The sequence below is a fragment of the Megascapheus bottae genome, chromosome 17 (assembly GCF_031878675.1).
Source record: "Megascapheus bottae isolate mThoBot1 chromosome 17, mThoBot2.hap1, whole genome shotgun sequence".
Lineage (NCBI taxonomy): Eukaryota > Metazoa > Chordata > Mammalia > Rodentia > Geomyidae > Megascapheus > Megascapheus bottae.
Window position 1 is genome coordinate 4,815,002 of NC_143525.1, and position 16,583 is coordinate 4,831,584.

The following is a 16,583-nucleotide window of genomic DNA, read 5'->3' on the forward strand; positions in this document are numbered from 1 at the left end:
AGGCTAGCACTCTACCACTAAGCCAAACTCCCGGCCCTGCATTATTATTATTTTTTTTTTTTACAGTACTGAGGATTGGACTCAGAGCTTTCTGCTTGCTGAGCTATGCCTCTAGCCCTTTTTTATGTTGATTATATTCAACAGTTTTATACCCAAGGCCAAACTGGGCTACCATCTTCCTACTTGTGCCTCCCTGTGACACTGGGGCCATATAAAGCCAGCAGGGATTTAAAATGGTACAGCATTTTGAAAAGTAATGTGGTGGTCTTTTATAAAATTAATCAGACACTTGCCTTAAGATCCAGGTACTTATCCAAGAGAAATGAAAACAAAGGTTCAATGAAAAGCTTTGTACCCAGGCACTGGGCCCACAACTATAATCCTACCTACTCAGGAGCTGAGATCTGAGGATCACAATTCAAAGCCAGCCTATGTAGGAAAGTCTGTGAGACTCTTATTGTCATTACTTACCAAAAAGTGGAAGTGGAACTATAGCTCAACTGGTAGGGCATTAGCATTGAGCAAAAGAAGCTCAGAAATAGTGCCCAGTATTGGCAAAAAAAAGAAAAGAAAAGAAAAAGCTTTGTACCTGAATATTCATAGTGTCTGGGGAAAAATGTGATAGTCATATAATATGAATTTTATGTCACATGAATTCAAATTCTGATATAACCACAAAATGGAATCCTATTTATGGATAGCACTCAAAAACTTTGAAAATAACAAGATTATATGCTGCATATGAAATTCCATAAAAGGTAAAATTAATGTACAGTTTCAAAAAGCGATCAGTGTTTCTCTAAGACATGCAAAGTCATGAGGGAAAAATTTTCTGTATAGAAAAGTTCTCTAGGGCCGGGAGTTTGGCCTAGTGGTAGAGTGCTTGCCTAGCATGCACGAAGACCCGGGTTCGATTCCTCGGTACCACATACATAGAAAAAAGCCAGAAGTGGTGCTGTGGCTCAAGTGGTAAAGCCCTAGCCTTGAGAAAATCCAGGGACAGTGCTCAGGCCCTGAGCCCAAGCCCAGGACTGGCAAAAACATAAATAAATAAAAATAAAAAGAAAAGTTCTCTAGGCTCATCTATCATAATAGTAACCTATTTTATGCTACATAACTTATATCTGTCCAAATTTAAAGAACCTGCTTGGCCTGAGCAACAAAACCTATTCCTTGCAAAGTCTCTGAAGATCTGAGATCTGTTCTCTCTCCTATTGTCTGTCTTGTGTAGCTAACAAAATGCTTGAAGGTTAGTACTTATTACTTTTGAAAGAAAGTTGTGGGCTGGGAGTTTGGCCAAGTGGTAGAGTGTTTGCCTAGCAGGCACAAAGACCTGGGTTCGATTCCTCAGTACCACATACATAGGAAAAAGCCAGAAGTGGTGCTGTGGCTCAAGAGGTAGAGCTGTAGCCTTGAGAAAACCCAAGGAAACTGTAAGGCCCTGAGCCCAAGCTCATGATTGGCAAGAAAAAGAAAGAAAGAAAGAAAGAAAGAAAGAAAGAAAGAAAGAAAGAAATCCATTCAGTTTTTCCCCTCCTATACTGAAGCAGCTTGTTTGATTGGCTGTATTTTTCTTCAGTTAAAACCAGAGTTACCACATCCCTTACTCCGAGCCCAATTCTGTCTGGCATCTGCACTAGTTGAGCATTGTAGTTCACAGAGTGACCAGAAGATGGAGAAGTAGTCTCCATTCTTTCTACTTAAAATTCTCTGCAATCACTTATTGCAGCGCTGGGCATACTGTAAGGTAAGAAGATGGGGGGAAGAAGCGGGGGTTGGTTGTGGGGCTTAAACTCGGGGCCTGGGTGTGATCCTTGAGCTTTTGTACTCAAGGGTAGCACTCTACCACTCTGAGCTACACTGTCACTTCCAGTTTTCTGGTTAATTGGAGATAAAGAATCTCATGGACTTTCCTCCCTCAGCTGGCTTTGATCCTTGATCCTCAGGGCTGAGAGTTTGGCCTAGTGGTAGAGTGCTTGCCTAGCATGCATGAAGACCCGGGTTCGATTCCTTGGCACCACATACATAGAAAAAAAAAAAGCCAGAAATGGTGCTGAGGCACAAGTGGTAGAGCTCTAGCCTTGAGAAAGTCTAAGCTCAGGCCCTGAGATATCAAGCCCAAGACAGGCAAAAAAAAAAAAAAATCTCAGTTGATCCTTGATCCTCAGCGCTCAGCCTCCGAAGTAGCTATGATTATAGGTGTCAGTCACCAGGAAAATGGAAGTGGCACTGTGGAGTGAAGCTTTTGTATGGATTCTACATAGTAGGTGAGGACTCAACTCTTTTTTTTTTTTTTTTTTTTTTTTGGTCAGTCATGGGGCTTGAATTCTGAGCCTGGATGCTGTCCCTGAGCTCTTCAGCTCAAGGCTATCACCCACTCCTTGTCCCTGAGTTCTTCGGCTCAAGGCTACTGCCCTACCCACAGACTTTAGTGCCCAGGCTGGCTTTGAACCTTGATCCTCAGAACTCAGCCTCCTGAGTAGCTAGGATTACAAGTGTGAGCCACTTCGTTTAACTCCATCTCTTGATCTTTGTATCACATACATTGGTAGATTTTTTTTTCCCCTGTGCTAGTACTGGGGCTTGAATAAGGACTTTGTGTTTGGCTTTTACTCAAGGCTGATGCTCTATCATTTGAGCCATACTTCCACTTGTGCCTTTTTGCTTGTTAATTGGAGATAAGTCTTTCCTAGATTTTCCTGCCCAGGCTGGCTTCAAAGGGTGATTCTCAGATCTCAACCTTCTGAGTGGCTTGGATTGTAGTTTTGAGATGCTGATGCCTGACTGCACTACTTTTTATTATGGCTCTTCATGATGGTCTCACTACCATCTTAAATTTCCATCCCAGTGTTCTGTGAATTTCCTACAGATGTTAATAAAATAAAGACTGCCTCCAAACTGAGATAGTGCCAGAAGGTCAAAGAACAGGTGGGAACAAGTCCAATTTTATGAGTCTTTGAGTTTCTTGGAGAGTACTAGGACTGGCAAAAAAAAAAAATAGCTATCATTGCTGGGTAGATCACTCTTATAATCCTAGCTACTCAGAAGGCTGAGATTTGAGGATTGCAATTTGAAGCCAAGCTAGGTAGGATAGTCCATGAGATTATTATCTCCAATTCACCACCAAGAAGTTGGAAGTGCAGCTGGGACTCAAGTGGCAGAGCTCTTTGAGCCAAAAAGCTCAGGGATATGCCCAGGTTGAGTTCAAGCCCTAGTACTGGCACAAAAATAAAAAAAAAAAATTCTTAAAAAAGAAATTATCAAGCTGGGTTCTGGCTCATGACTGTAACCCTAGCTACTCAGGAGGCTGAGATCTGAAGACCACAGTTCAAATCCAGCCCATGCACTAAAGTCCAATTAACCACTAAAAAACTGGAAGTGGCACTGTGGTTCAAGGGGTAGGGAGGTAGCCTTGAACCGAAAAGCTCAGGGACAGCACCCAGACCCAGGTGTAGGGTGGTAGCCTTGAGCTGAAGAGCTCAAGGACAGCATCCAGGCCCAGAGTTTGAGCCCCAAGACCAACCCCCAACCCCCCCCAAAAAAAAAGGAAAAAAAAGAGAAACTTAGTGCCTGGATTCTAGCTTAATGGTAGAATGCTTACCTAGTATGCGTGAAGCCCTGGATTCAATTCCTTGGTACCACATACACAGAAAAAGCCAGAAGTGGTGCTGTGGCTCAAGTGGCAGAGTGCTTTTCTTGAGCAAAAAGTGTTCAAGGACAGTGCATAAGCCCTGAGTTCAAGCCCCATGACTGGCCAAAAAAAAAGATCATATTCTTTAGTCTATAATGTCTTAAGGAAAAATACCAAGTACACATCAGGATAACTACTACTAGAATTAATATATTAAGAATATTTAAATTACTAAAATAATTAATTTTAAATGTTCTCACCATTAAGAAATGTTAGTACAGAGGCTATAAGTACAATGCTCAATATTGGTATAAAAAGAGAAACAGAGATAGAAAGAGGAAGGAAGGATGAAAGGAAGGGAGGGAGGGAGAGGAAGGGAGGGGAGAGGATGAGGAAAGAAGAGGGAGAGAAAGGAAGAAAGGCCTCAACTTTTCTAGGCAGGTGCTCTACTTCTGAGTAACACAGCCCTTTTATGTTTTTTTAATTATTTATTTAGTGGGTCACAGGGCTTGATCTTGGCCAGGATGCTGTCCCAGAGCTCTTCCGCTCAAGGCTATCACCCTACCCCTGGGCCTAGGCATTGTCCCTGAGCTCTTCAGTCCAAGGCTATTGCCCTACCCATGAGCCAGGTCCCAATTTCTCAATTCCCAGTTTTCTAGAGGTTAAGTGGAGATAAGACTCTGAGGTTCTTTTGTGCCTGGGCTGGCTTTGAACCTTGATCCTCAGATCTCAGCCTCCTGAGTAGCTAGAATTACATGCGTGAGTCACTGTGCCTGGCTTTTTTTTTTTTTTGCCAGTCCTGGGGCTTGAACTCAGGGCCTGGGGACTGACCCTGAGCTTTTGTTCAAGGCTAACACTCTACCACTTAAGCCACAGTGTCACTTCTGGCTTTTTGTTTATGTGGTACTGAGGAACTCAGGGCTTCATGCATGCTAGGCAAGCACTCTACCACTAAGCCACATTTCCAGTCCCTTTTATGTTTTTTTTTTTTTTTGCCAGTCCTGGGCCTTGAACTCAAGGCCTGAGCACTGTCCTCGGGCTTTCTCAAGACTAGAGCTCTACCACTGGAGCCACAGCACCACTTTCGACTTTTTCTATGCATGTAGTACTGAGGAATCGAACCCGGGTCTTCGTGCATACTAGGCAAGCACTCTACACTAGGCCAAACTCCTGGCCCCCTTAAATGTTATTTTTGAGAGAATTCTTTCTCATTGGAACTCTATTACCTAGGCCTCAAATCACAATCCTGTCACCAGTGCAAATGCACTTAGGATGCTGCTGAACTATGAAAGAGGACACACAGTAACAAAGCTCTTCTTCATGTCACATTGAAACTGGGGTAAGAGAGCACTGATGTATAGGTCAGTCATGGGGCTTGAATTCTGGGCCTGGGCTTTGTCCCTGAGCTTTTCAGCTCAAGGATATTGCCCTACCCTTGAGCCACAGCACCATTTCCAGTTTTCTGGTGGGTAATTGGAGGTAAGAGACTTAGGGTCTTTTGTGCCTGGGCTAGCTTTGGAGACTTAGGCATCCCAGGCCTAACAATAGCCTCCCCAGCAAACTCCTGCATCTGATTCCTGCTTGTTTGGTTATTCCTTTAATTTTTTTTCTTTTTTTTTTGGTCAGTCCTAGGGCTTTAACTCAGAGCCTGGGCACTGTCCTTGAGCATTCTCAAGGCTAATACTCTACCACCTGAGCCACTTCCAGCTTTTTTTCATATGTGTATATAGTACCGAGGAATCAAACCCAGGGCTTCGTGCATGGTTATTCCTTTGAGTAGAGCTATAGAAAGTAACTATGTAGAGAATATGCCCTGAGTACAGTGCAGAACACAGTTAAAGCAAGTCTTTACAGCAAGAAGAGAATTAGAAAATTCACTGATGGTCATTATATTTGTATGGTCCAAAAGCTTGCCAGGTTAGCCAGGCACCTGTAGCTCATATTTGTAATCCAAGCTACTCAGTAGGCTAAGATCTGAAGATTGTGGTTCAAAAGATTGTGGGCAGAAAAGTGTGTGAGACTCTTTTCTCTAATTAACCACCAGAGAACCATAAGTGGTACTGTGGCTCAAAATGGTAGAGTGCTAAGTGCTAGCCTTGAGCAAAAAGAGCTCAGGGATAGCATGTAGGCCCTGAGTTCAAGGCTCATGACAGACAAAATAAAATAAAATCCAGGTTGAATATAGGTGTTAACCCATAATATGAAATAAATACAGAACATGAAATAAATACTCACAGAAACATAAAGCACTTGTTTATTATTGCTATAATCAAGGCAAAAATCTCTTAAAACCATTAGCCTTGATAATGGATGTATAATCAGAACCCATGAATTTACAGTTTGTTCTCTGCTGCTGAGACTTCATTGTTGTACACGCACCACCTACCACAACACCTTTGTTATACAAGAGGAAGAAGAATGAATCTGGGATTGTAAAAGTGGCTTTTTAACCATTTGCCTAGTTCCTGACTTCAGATCAGTCATACTGTCTTTGAACCTGTCTCACTTAAAAAAATAAAAGAGGAGAGGGCAGAATAAACCTACCTGCTTGGAGGAACAGCTGAGATAACAAGAATGAAATCACACTATAAACTCTTAAAATATTACACAAAATACAATATTATTAATGCAAGGAGGGGAGAGATCATTACTGAACAGTCTAAGCTTGTGAGAGCCTGTTTGATAGTCACTGAGAGCCTTAAATCCTAAGTCAGGGCAAAAGATATGAATGACCAAGTTTTCAGTCTTACTTACTAAGGGAGTATCTGGCATAACAAGCCACTGAATATGGACCCAACTGTAACCTAGAAATACTGTCAGTTTTATTTTACCTTAATATACATTTATACAGAGGCAATAATAAAAAGGCTATTATACAACAATTCAGTGAGTTTTACCTAGTTTCAAGAATAATGCATGCAGTTACAAATGAGAGGTAGAAACACTGTATTAAAGACCTAAAAGTACAAACATCATATAAATAAATGTTCAAATTAACTGCTGAAATTTCATACAGATAAATAAGGTAAAAATTACATTACTTTGTTTAAGTAAAGAAAACCATGTTGTCAGTTTTTATCAGCACACTAAAGACAGTAACGCTGAAAAGCTTCTGTGCCACTGTCAAGAATGTAGATTATTTTATCTGAAAGGGTTAAAATAAGATTAAAACTGGTGAATGGTTTATTCAAGTATTTAAGCAGGTAAGTAAAAGAAACCAAATAATATACAAGTAGGAACCATTCCTGGAGGGATGTTAACTGCCTACATTCTCCATGACTAGCTATTTGGTGAACTGTCAGGATTAACATTAAAAAATACATATTAGACCATAGAGAGCTGCCCATTTTCCTAAGAGGAAATAAACCTTGTTTCTCATTAACTTCATGTAGAAGCTCCACATCACTAGCAATCTTTTTTGTTTTAATCACCACTGTTTTGGCCCTATTAAAATTCTCAAGAATATCTCTTGACTCATGATAAATTTTCTAATACTGCCCAAATAAATCCAGCCTTTAATAAACCTAAGGTCACAGGCATCAATGCATATTCTGCATGCACAACAAAAAAATGCAAACAGAAAGCAACTGAGGAGATCTATAAGTGTAGATAAACAGGTTAAAAAAACACAAATGTTCACATGAACACGTCATGACCATTTGAAAGTTCAATAGAGATCACATGTGAATTCTGAAAAAACGTTTATGTATATAATCAAGTAAAATATTTTAAACAAGTCCATTGTGCCTCTGTTAGTTTTAAGTTGCAAAATCCAATACATAGTTGCTTTAATAAATTAGTGCAATATGAAAGGTTCTGTAAGATTAACATGTCCATATTAGATCAAATTGAAGATTTCAAAATTTCTTCCAAGAATCACCTTTTGCTGCTTCTTAAACTATTTCTTCATGAGCTGTTTAAGATGCATGCTCAGATTTAGACATACTCCAAATATCAAACCACTTGAATGAGTTGTTGACTCTAGCATGTATACACCTCAGCAAACACACAGAATTTCATACATTGCTCTGTGAATTGAATGAAGTGTCATTCAGTCTGTTTTATGTTTAATTATCCATAAGAATAACTGTACGGATGATTCTAGTTCTAAGGTATATTTATTTATCAATTTCAACTGGGAGCCAAGTAGAATATTCTTGCTTCTGCTTCTATAAAGGAAAAAGGGAAAGGGGAGTGGCTTTTCTGATAAGGCAGATTTTCTACAAACATGTAGTTTTGGATTTTTTTTCCTTTTTAAATCACTGCTTGTTCTTTGGTAGTCACCAGTTAGGAAACTATAGTTTCCTTAAGATGGGAAGCTGTAATTCCAGTCACCTCATGTTCCCCATAGTGGTCTATAAACAAGCCTGCTGCTCACACAGTTGCAATGCTACAGCACAGTGCTGACAGTCTTCTTTCAATACTAGATTTATCTGGAAAAAAATAAAAATTAAATTCATAAGCAAGACCATTTCTATTTTTTATTATTTATTCATTTTTTAGAAATACTAATATTTGAATTCTGGACTTTGCTTGCTAAGGAGGAGACAGTCTACCATTTGAGTAACACTTTTAGCCCCAAAAGCTAGTTTTATTTTCAAAACTAAGGACAGAAGGACTAATAGGAAAATAATGGGAACTAATGGAAAATAGTTTCTTCTATGTAATTAGTTAAGGAACAATTTCTAGTTTAGTGCTGCAAAGTGCTGTAGTTCAGATAAACAGAACATTTAGATTTCAACAACTAGCTTGCTTCTAAGTACAAATAAATTTAGGACTGCCATCCCTTGTCACTTCATCCTGATATACTACTACTTTGCTATCTTCTATCAAATCTTCTAAAGAATATAGGATCATAATAGAATTCTTCAATCACTTAAAACAGCTGCATTTAGTAGCAAAATAATGTCTTCCTACATACTTAGCTAAACAAATAATGTTCTATATAATTTTTTTTTTGCCAGTCCTTGTGCTGAAACTCAGGGCCTGAGCACTGTCCATGGGCTTCCTTAAGGTCTAGTGCTCTACCACTTGAGCCACAGCACCACTTCCAGCTTTTTCTACGTATATGGTACCAAGAAATCAAACCCGGGTCTTCATGCATGCTAGGCAAGCACTCTACCACTAGGCCAAACTCCCGGCCTGCACTATATAAATTCAAAGACTAATGAGAAAAGTCATCTATGCTTTTTTTTTTTTTTTTTTTTGGCCAGTCCTGGGCTTGGGCTCAGGACCTGAGCACTGTACTTGGACTTTCTCAAGGCTTAGCACTCTACCACTTGAGCCTCAGCACAACTTCCAGCTTTTTTTCTATGTATGTGGTGCCGAGGAATCGAACCCGGGTTTTCGTGCATGCTAGACAAGCACTCTACCACTAGGCCAAACTCCCGGCCCCTCATCTATGCTTTTATATGTATAATTCCTAATCCTTAGAATTCTGCAAAGTGGGCATTATTATTCCTATCTTATGGGAAAATGTACTGAGTTAAGTGATATACATGCTTAAATTTAGAAAGCCAACGTTCAGCTCATGCAGCATAATTCTAAAACTCTCAGATCTTTCTACTAACACATCTACAGAGGACAATTAATCAGTAATGTATTGGTCCTTCCTTATCCCCAAATGGTATGTCCCAATTCTCCCAGTTGAAACCACAGATAGTACCAAACTTTACCTACAAACACTGTAATATTAGGACAGTAGATAACTGAGATTGATACTAAGTGGCTCATGGATGGTTAATATATACAGCATGGATATGTTGGACAAAGGGATGAATCATGTTGCAGGTGGTATCAAAAAGACCACTTGAAATTTCATCATGCTACTTAGAAAAGTGCAAAATTTAAAACTGATGGGTTGTTTATTTCTGGAGTTTTCCATTTAACATTTTGACCTTGTTTGACCATAAATAACTAGATCTATGGAAAATATAACTGAAATCATCTTACATTTATGTACATTTTCAATATCTGCGGGATCTTGTAGAATCTTAGTTAGGCCTTCCAAAAGAAGGGCTGCTTTATGGTAGCGATAAACAATATCTTCAGTCTGCTGAAACATTTCATCCAGGGCTGCAGATTGAACCTGAAATCAGTCAAGGAAAACAAGAAGATTCTTCATCTCTTTAAGAAAATGCATATGTAGGGGCTGGGAGTTTGGCCTAGTGGTAGAGTGCTTGCCTAGCATGCACAAAGACCCGGGTTCTATTCCTTGGTACCACATACATAGAAAAAAAAATGCCAGAAGTGGTGCTGTGGCTCAAATGATAGAGTTCTAGCCTTGAAAACATCCAAGCACAAAGCTCAGTCCCTGAGCCCAAGCCCAGGACTGGCAAAAAAAAAGAAAAGAAAATGCTTATGTATTTTGGTAAAGCAATTTTAAATAGTGGATACCTAAAGTGAACATGTTTGAATGAATTAATAAGTCTAGTAAACTAAACAGGAAGAAAGTATCTACTTAAGTTATAGGGCTATTATTACAAGAAAAAAGGGCAAGAGTCATATTGTGATATGACTTCTTATGAAAGGACATTTTTCCTGGCATAAAATTCTTCTGAACCTTTAATTCAGTATACATTCCATATTACATTCCATATTATCCTATGGATAGTTTGTAGCAATATAATCTATATTATTCAGTTTATATTCTAAAGTTATTTTTATATGACTATTGACTATTTTAGTGGCTTTCAAAATAATGCCAACAGTGTAAGGAGACAAATGGGAGAGCTCTATTATGTTAATATGGTTGAAACAAAATTAGTCAATAAATATATTTCCCCACTTAGACACTTCATTGGTAGTGTATATATCTGTATATTTTTTGCAGTAGGGAAAAAAACCCAAATAATTTCTGACATTACAGCAAAAATTAGGAGCAGTTTTCATTTGGTACCTAAACTTCAATAAAGGTAATCAATGAAACCTGAGCACATGAACTATTGTGGATTGGTCAACTTATTCTAACAGTTTTATCAAGTCAAAATCATTTCAATAGAAGAAAATGCAGAAATAGATCTAGCTACAGCTTTTAGACATAGTCTATAAAAAATGAGATTGTGGCTGGGCGTGGTCACTTATGCCTGTAATCCTAGCTACTCAGGAGGCTGAGATCTCAGAATCATGGCAGCATAGCCTTGAGTTGAAGAGCTCAGGGACAGCGCCTAGGCTGAGTTCAAGCCCTATGACCCACCAAAAAAAAAAAAAAGAGATTGTGCCTAATGCTAGTACACTTTAACAAGAGATATAATAGTATTTTACCAATATGGTAACCAGATTTATAAAATCCAGTAAGTTCATTAAATGAATTATATTACATTAAGTATCACTTAAATACTGGCTAAGTTTAATTATCCCTTTAGTGGGAGGTAACTATAATACTTAAGGCTTGTGTTTAGGACATGTCTCTTTTTCCCAAAGACAGACAATGTCAAGTAGGTGTTCCCAGGATGCTCTTATCAGTACTGTAATGTTAATCAATCTTGAACTATAAAAGGGTTACCATTTCCACAGCACAATTATAGATGAGTTTTTCTGCAGTTACACTGTTGATTTCATCAATAAATCTCTGTTTATCAGAGAAGAAGCGATTTAGCTTTTCTGTCAGTTTCTTGCACATGGTGATGCAGAATTTGTATCTCTCATTCAGATTTTTGACAACTGAAAAAGAATGGAGATAGAGACAAATTTTAACTTCCCTCCAGAAATAACAAGAACGGAAGGACAGGACAGGACATAGGCTTGAGGATTTTCCAGTACAAAACCAGAATAGAGTCCTTCTGATTTCTCTTTAAGTTGGTGGTAAAACCCCAACTCTAGCATCTTTTTTTTTTCCATATTAGGAATATGGGGCATTTTTTTGGTGAGATGGAAAGGGACACTTCCCAGGGACCCTGGAGCTTCGTACTGACACCTGCTCCGTACCTTGTTTTACAGCTGTGGACGGGCTCAGTTTCCCCGACTTGATCTGGGCTTTGGCAAGATGCAGGGAAGCTGCAAGCAGCTGTGCTGCTTTCATGTATAACACCAGCTGTTCCACCCGCCTGCATGGGAAGACAGGAGGAGAACAATTGCTTGTTGGCCAACCATTCAAATATCCTTTCTAAAAGGATATTTTTCTTATTTATTTTTGTTATTTTTTTAGATAGTTCTTGCATTTCTTTTCCTCCCAAGACCCAGCTGGTACTGGGGCTTGAAATCAGGACCTGGGTTCTGACCCTTGGCTTTTCCATTCAAAGTTAATATTCTGGGCCGGGAGTTTGGCTTAGTGGTAGAGTGCTTGCCTAGCATGCACAAAGATCCAGGTTCAATTCCTCAGTACCACATATAGAGAAATAAGAAACCCGGAAGTGGTGCGCAGGCTCAAGTGGTAGAGCTCTAGCCTTGAGAAAGTCCAAGGACAGTGCTCAGATCCTGAGCTCAAGCTCAGGACTGGCAAAAACAGCTAGTATTCTATCATTTGAGCCATAGTGATACTTCTGGATTTTTCCTTCTTAATTGAAGATAACTCTCAAAGTCTTTCCCACTCAAGTTGTCTTTGAACTGGGAATCCTCAGATCTCCACTTCCTGAGTAACTAGGATTACAACATATGTGAGCCACTAGTATCTGGCTATGAAATTTTGTTTGGCACAACTTAGCACCAAATGACAGTGGTCTGAAGCCAACTTTAGGCCTTTATCTATCTACTTCTGTCTCCCACACAGCTTGGATAAAAGTGTTTTATTATTTCTGGCTAGTTAGTTAAGATGGGTCTCATTAACCTTTTGCAAAGGCTACCTCTGTACCTTGTATCTCCTGACTTCCTCCCAAATAGCTTTTTGTGTATATGTCAGCTTAGACTCTGGGCCTGGGCACTGTCCCTGAACTCTTCAGCTCAAGGCAACTACCCTACCCCTTTGTGCCTCAGTGCCATTTCCAGTTTTTTAACGGTTATTTGGAGATAAGATTCTTTCAATATTTACTGTCTGGGCTGGCTTTGAACTGAGATCCTTAGATCTCAGCCTCCTGAGTAGCTAGGATTACAGGTGTGAGCCACCTTGCACAGCCTCCAAATAGCTTAACAGGAAAATGTATCATCATGTTCAGTGCCTTGACTCTTCTTCTTCTTTTTTTTTTGTTCCCCCTGTGGCAGTCCTGGGGGGGGGGAGGGCTTTAACTCAGGGCTTAGGTATTATCTCTGAGATTCTTTTTTTTTTTTTTTTTTTTTTTTGCCAGTCCTGGGCTTGATCTCAGGGCCTGAGCACTGTCCTTGGACTTTCTCAAGGCTAGAGCTCTACCACTTGAGCCTCAGCACCACTTCCGGCTTTTTTCTATGTATGTGGTACCAAGGAATCGAACCCGGGTGTTCATGCATGCTAGGCAAGCACTTTAACCACTAGGCCAAACTCCCGGCCCGAGATTCTTTATCTTAAGGCTAGTACTCTACCACTTGAACTACGCTGTAACTTCCAGCTTTTTCTGTGTAGTTTATTGGAGATAAAAATCTCACAGATTTTCTTACCTAGGCTGGCTTTGAACCATGATCCTCAGCTCTCACCCTCCTGAGTAGTTAGGAATACAATGGTGTGCCACCAGTCACCCCTAACCCACCGCCCCTCCTTGATTTTCTCTTCTTTTATTGAGACAATGTTTCACTATGAAATCTTGGTTGAACTCAAACTTAGCTCCTCCTTAATTTCTTTAATGTATGCCTAATTCCTGAAGGAAGGAGGCTTGGTATGGAAAAACTGTGAAATGTGAATAAAAAAGAAACATTCATTTCCATACATCTCCTTATCATAAAGTATCTTCAATGTTATAATTCACAGGACAAAGGTATTGCTAGATTATATAACTCTTGGCTCACATAGAAACCTTATATAGTAAAATAAGAGAATCCTTGCAGATTTTACTGATAGATAAAACTTACAGCAATGAGACTGATTATGTCTTAAATAGAGATTACAGAAAACAAACAAAAAAAATCTGGAAATGACAATAGAAGTACTTACCCCCAGTCTTTGCTTAGCTGGCTGATCTGGTCTACGATTACACTTTCCTGAATCTGGTACAAGGACACAGCAGATGTGCATAGCTCAGGGTTCCCTCCCCGCACAGCTGTCAGGTCTAACACACACTCGGTGAACATCAGCATCACATTCAGATGGCGTAAGGTGTCTGTGTGTTCTCGCTGCAGCAAAAATAATATATCTTAGAGCATTTCAGATTTAGGATTTCTGTGTACATTTTCTTTTGTCTTTTTTTTTTTTTTTGCCAGTCCTGGGGCTTGAACTGATGGCTTCAAAACTGTTCCTAGGCACTTTTTGCTCAAGGCTAGCACCACTTCCGGCTTTTTCTGTGTACTGAAGATACCTGGGTTTCGTGCAAGCTAGGTAAGCACTCTACCACTAGGCCAAATTCCTGACCCTGTGTGTACACTTTTATATATAGTATTTTCCCACACTTATGAATGACAGAATAATCAAAGGAAATTCACTTTAAATTTCAGAAAGCTGTTAAAAAAAACACAAATGGAATCAAACAGACTGTATGTGTTTCTGTATATATATCAGAGTACCTATATAAGTAACTTCTGTGCTTTTACCAGAAAACAAACAGAACAAAAACCAATTTGGGAAGATTAAATCAATATATCTAAGACAAAAACATAACAAACAGACATGGAGACTACAAGGACATTCATTACAATAAGACACATTTTTCTCTTTTGAGATGGAGGTTCTCACAATGGAGCCAAGAATGGCCTCAAACCTGTGATCCACAGTGATGGAGATTACAGGTGTGCTACCACACATAATAGTTCAGTCAATTCTACAAACCTGTTATCTTTTCAAAGATTCTTCAAGTATCTTCTAGTTAACTGTAATTCCTAATAACAAAGTTCTCATTTCTTGTAACTCAGTTAGTTACAGGAATCAAAACAGCATTTCAAGGATGTCATTTTTAAAAGTGCATTCTAAAATTAATTCTCTCTCTTTTTTTTTTTGCCAGTCCTGGGGCTTGAACTCAGGACCTGAGCACTGTCCTTGGACTTTCCTTAAGGTTAGCGCTCTACCACTTGAGCCACAGTACCACATCCAGCTTTTCTATATGTGTTACCAAGGAATTGAATCCGGGTCTTCGTGCATGCTAGGCAAGCACTCTACCACTGGGCCAAACTCCCTGCCCTAAAATTAATTCTCTTTTGAGATTTGTCTTTTGTTATAAGGAATTTTGAAATCCAACCCAAGCCAAAAGGAGGGTCTCTTTTTTAAGGGTTAAAAGAGGAAAATCAGCTGAGGATCATAGTCTGAAGCCATGATACTCTCATCTTTAATTCACCACCCAAAAAATGGAAATGGAGCTGTGTGCGGCTCACAGTTGTAAAGCATTAGCCTGGAGCAAAAAAAGTCAGACAGTGTCTAGGCCATGAGTTCAAGTTCCACAACTGACAAAAACAGAGTAGAATCATTTTTTCTAGAGGTGGAAGAATAAACTGCTGAATTTCTGAAAGTCTCTCTTATCTGTTATAGAATATTGAACCATATGCTCCAATGCATTGGAACACATGCCTGAATATAATTTACCTCACTTGTTAGGGACTAAAGAACATGATTTACTATTTCCAATTTTAGATTGGATTGTATGCTTGAAAAACTACTGAAATTTTTATAAAATCACTACTAAAATTTTACATGTAATATTTTATAACTATGTAAAATATTTAATTTTTATTCATACAAAACAGAAATTGTTCTTCATCTGGCCTAGAGAATGATCATTTTAACTTAAACCCCAGGCATCTAGGGTACTGAGACATATTGCTGTACTGAGTATTTTAAGTATTTGAGTATTTGAGTGATTGCTGAGTGGTACCAGCTCTGTGATTCTAAAATGAACTGTTCTGGTTCTGGACTTGGTGCTTCTGTATCTTTATTGAGTTGGAACCACAGAAATAGGAATCTACAAATATCAGCATCCAGTCTGCTTGCAGCTGTTTCTGTGTTAGTCACTAATTTGGCTTGATTTATTACTAATTTGGCTTTTTTTATTTTTTGAGACAGGGTCTCATAGCATCATATTTTAAACTTATAAAATTACAGCATTGTATTTTAAACCGAGTGCGTTCTTTTATCTTGTGGAAAAAAGCTTTAAGAATAATTATGTTTCTAAAACCCTACAAATAAGATAGGTGTGCTGGCTCATGTTTGTATCCCAACTATTAGGAGGCTCGTGCCTGTAATCCTAACTGTATTCAGGAGGCTGAGATCTGAGGATCAAAGTTCAAAGCCAGCCCAGGCACTAAAGACTGTGAGACTCTTATCTCCAATTAACCACTAGAAAAACAGAAGTGATGCTGTGGCTCAGGGGTAGGGCAGTAGCCTTGAACTGAAGGGCTCAGGGTCGGTGCCCAGGCCCAGAGTTCAAGCCCCAAGAACAACAAAAACAAAAACAAAAAACAAACAAAATCCCCAAAAGCAAAGTGAGCATGGTGATTTCTTCCTTTAATCAGCCACTTAGGAGGCAGAAGTAGGAGTATCATAGTCCAACCTGTGCAAAAAGTTAGCAAGATTCTATTTGAAAAATAAAATAAAGGCAAAGGGTGGGATGGGGTAAGTGGTACAGTGCTGAGCAAATGTGAAGGCTTATGTTCAATCTGAAAAAAAAAAAAACAATCCTACAATTATCTGGGTGTAACACATATCTGTAATTATAGTATTTGGAAAGAGGAGACAATTGAAGGACAGAGTTACAGAGTGAGAAATTATTAAAAACAACAACAACAACAACAATAAAGGCATAGGGGCTTGTGCCTGTCAATCCAGCTAACTGGAGGCAGGGATAGGATTGTGGTTCAGGGCAAACTTGGGGAAAAATGTCAGTGAAATCCCTGAGTTCAGTCCCCACAACTGGCCAAAAAAAAAAAAAAAGTAATTTCTATAATAAAAAGGGCTACAGGTATGGTTCAA

General features: G+C 39.1%; 1 protein-coding gene across 1 annotated transcript in view; it reads right to left on the reverse strand.

Annotated features, from left to right (window-relative positions):
* Nucleotides 1-7,730: 7,730 nt before the first annotated feature.
* The window catches only part of Ulk2 (unc-51 like autophagy activating kinase 2), a 70,669-nt gene continuing 61,816 nt past the window's right edge, over nt 7,731-16,583 (reverse strand). Inside the window, exons 23-27 of the mRNA XM_090349465.1 lie at nt 13,626-13,804; nt 11,558-11,676; nt 11,136-11,293; nt 9,584-9,719; nt 7,731-8,064 (exon numbers count right to left, since the gene is read on the reverse strand). Coding sequence (XP_090205591.1) covers nt 8,006-8,064; nt 9,584-9,719; nt 11,136-11,293; nt 11,558-11,676; nt 13,626-13,804 — 651 coding nt within the window. The 3' untranslated portion in view covers nt 7,731-8,005. The remainder of the gene's footprint in view (nt 8,065-9,583; nt 9,720-11,135; nt 11,294-11,557; nt 11,677-13,625; nt 13,805-16,583) is intronic.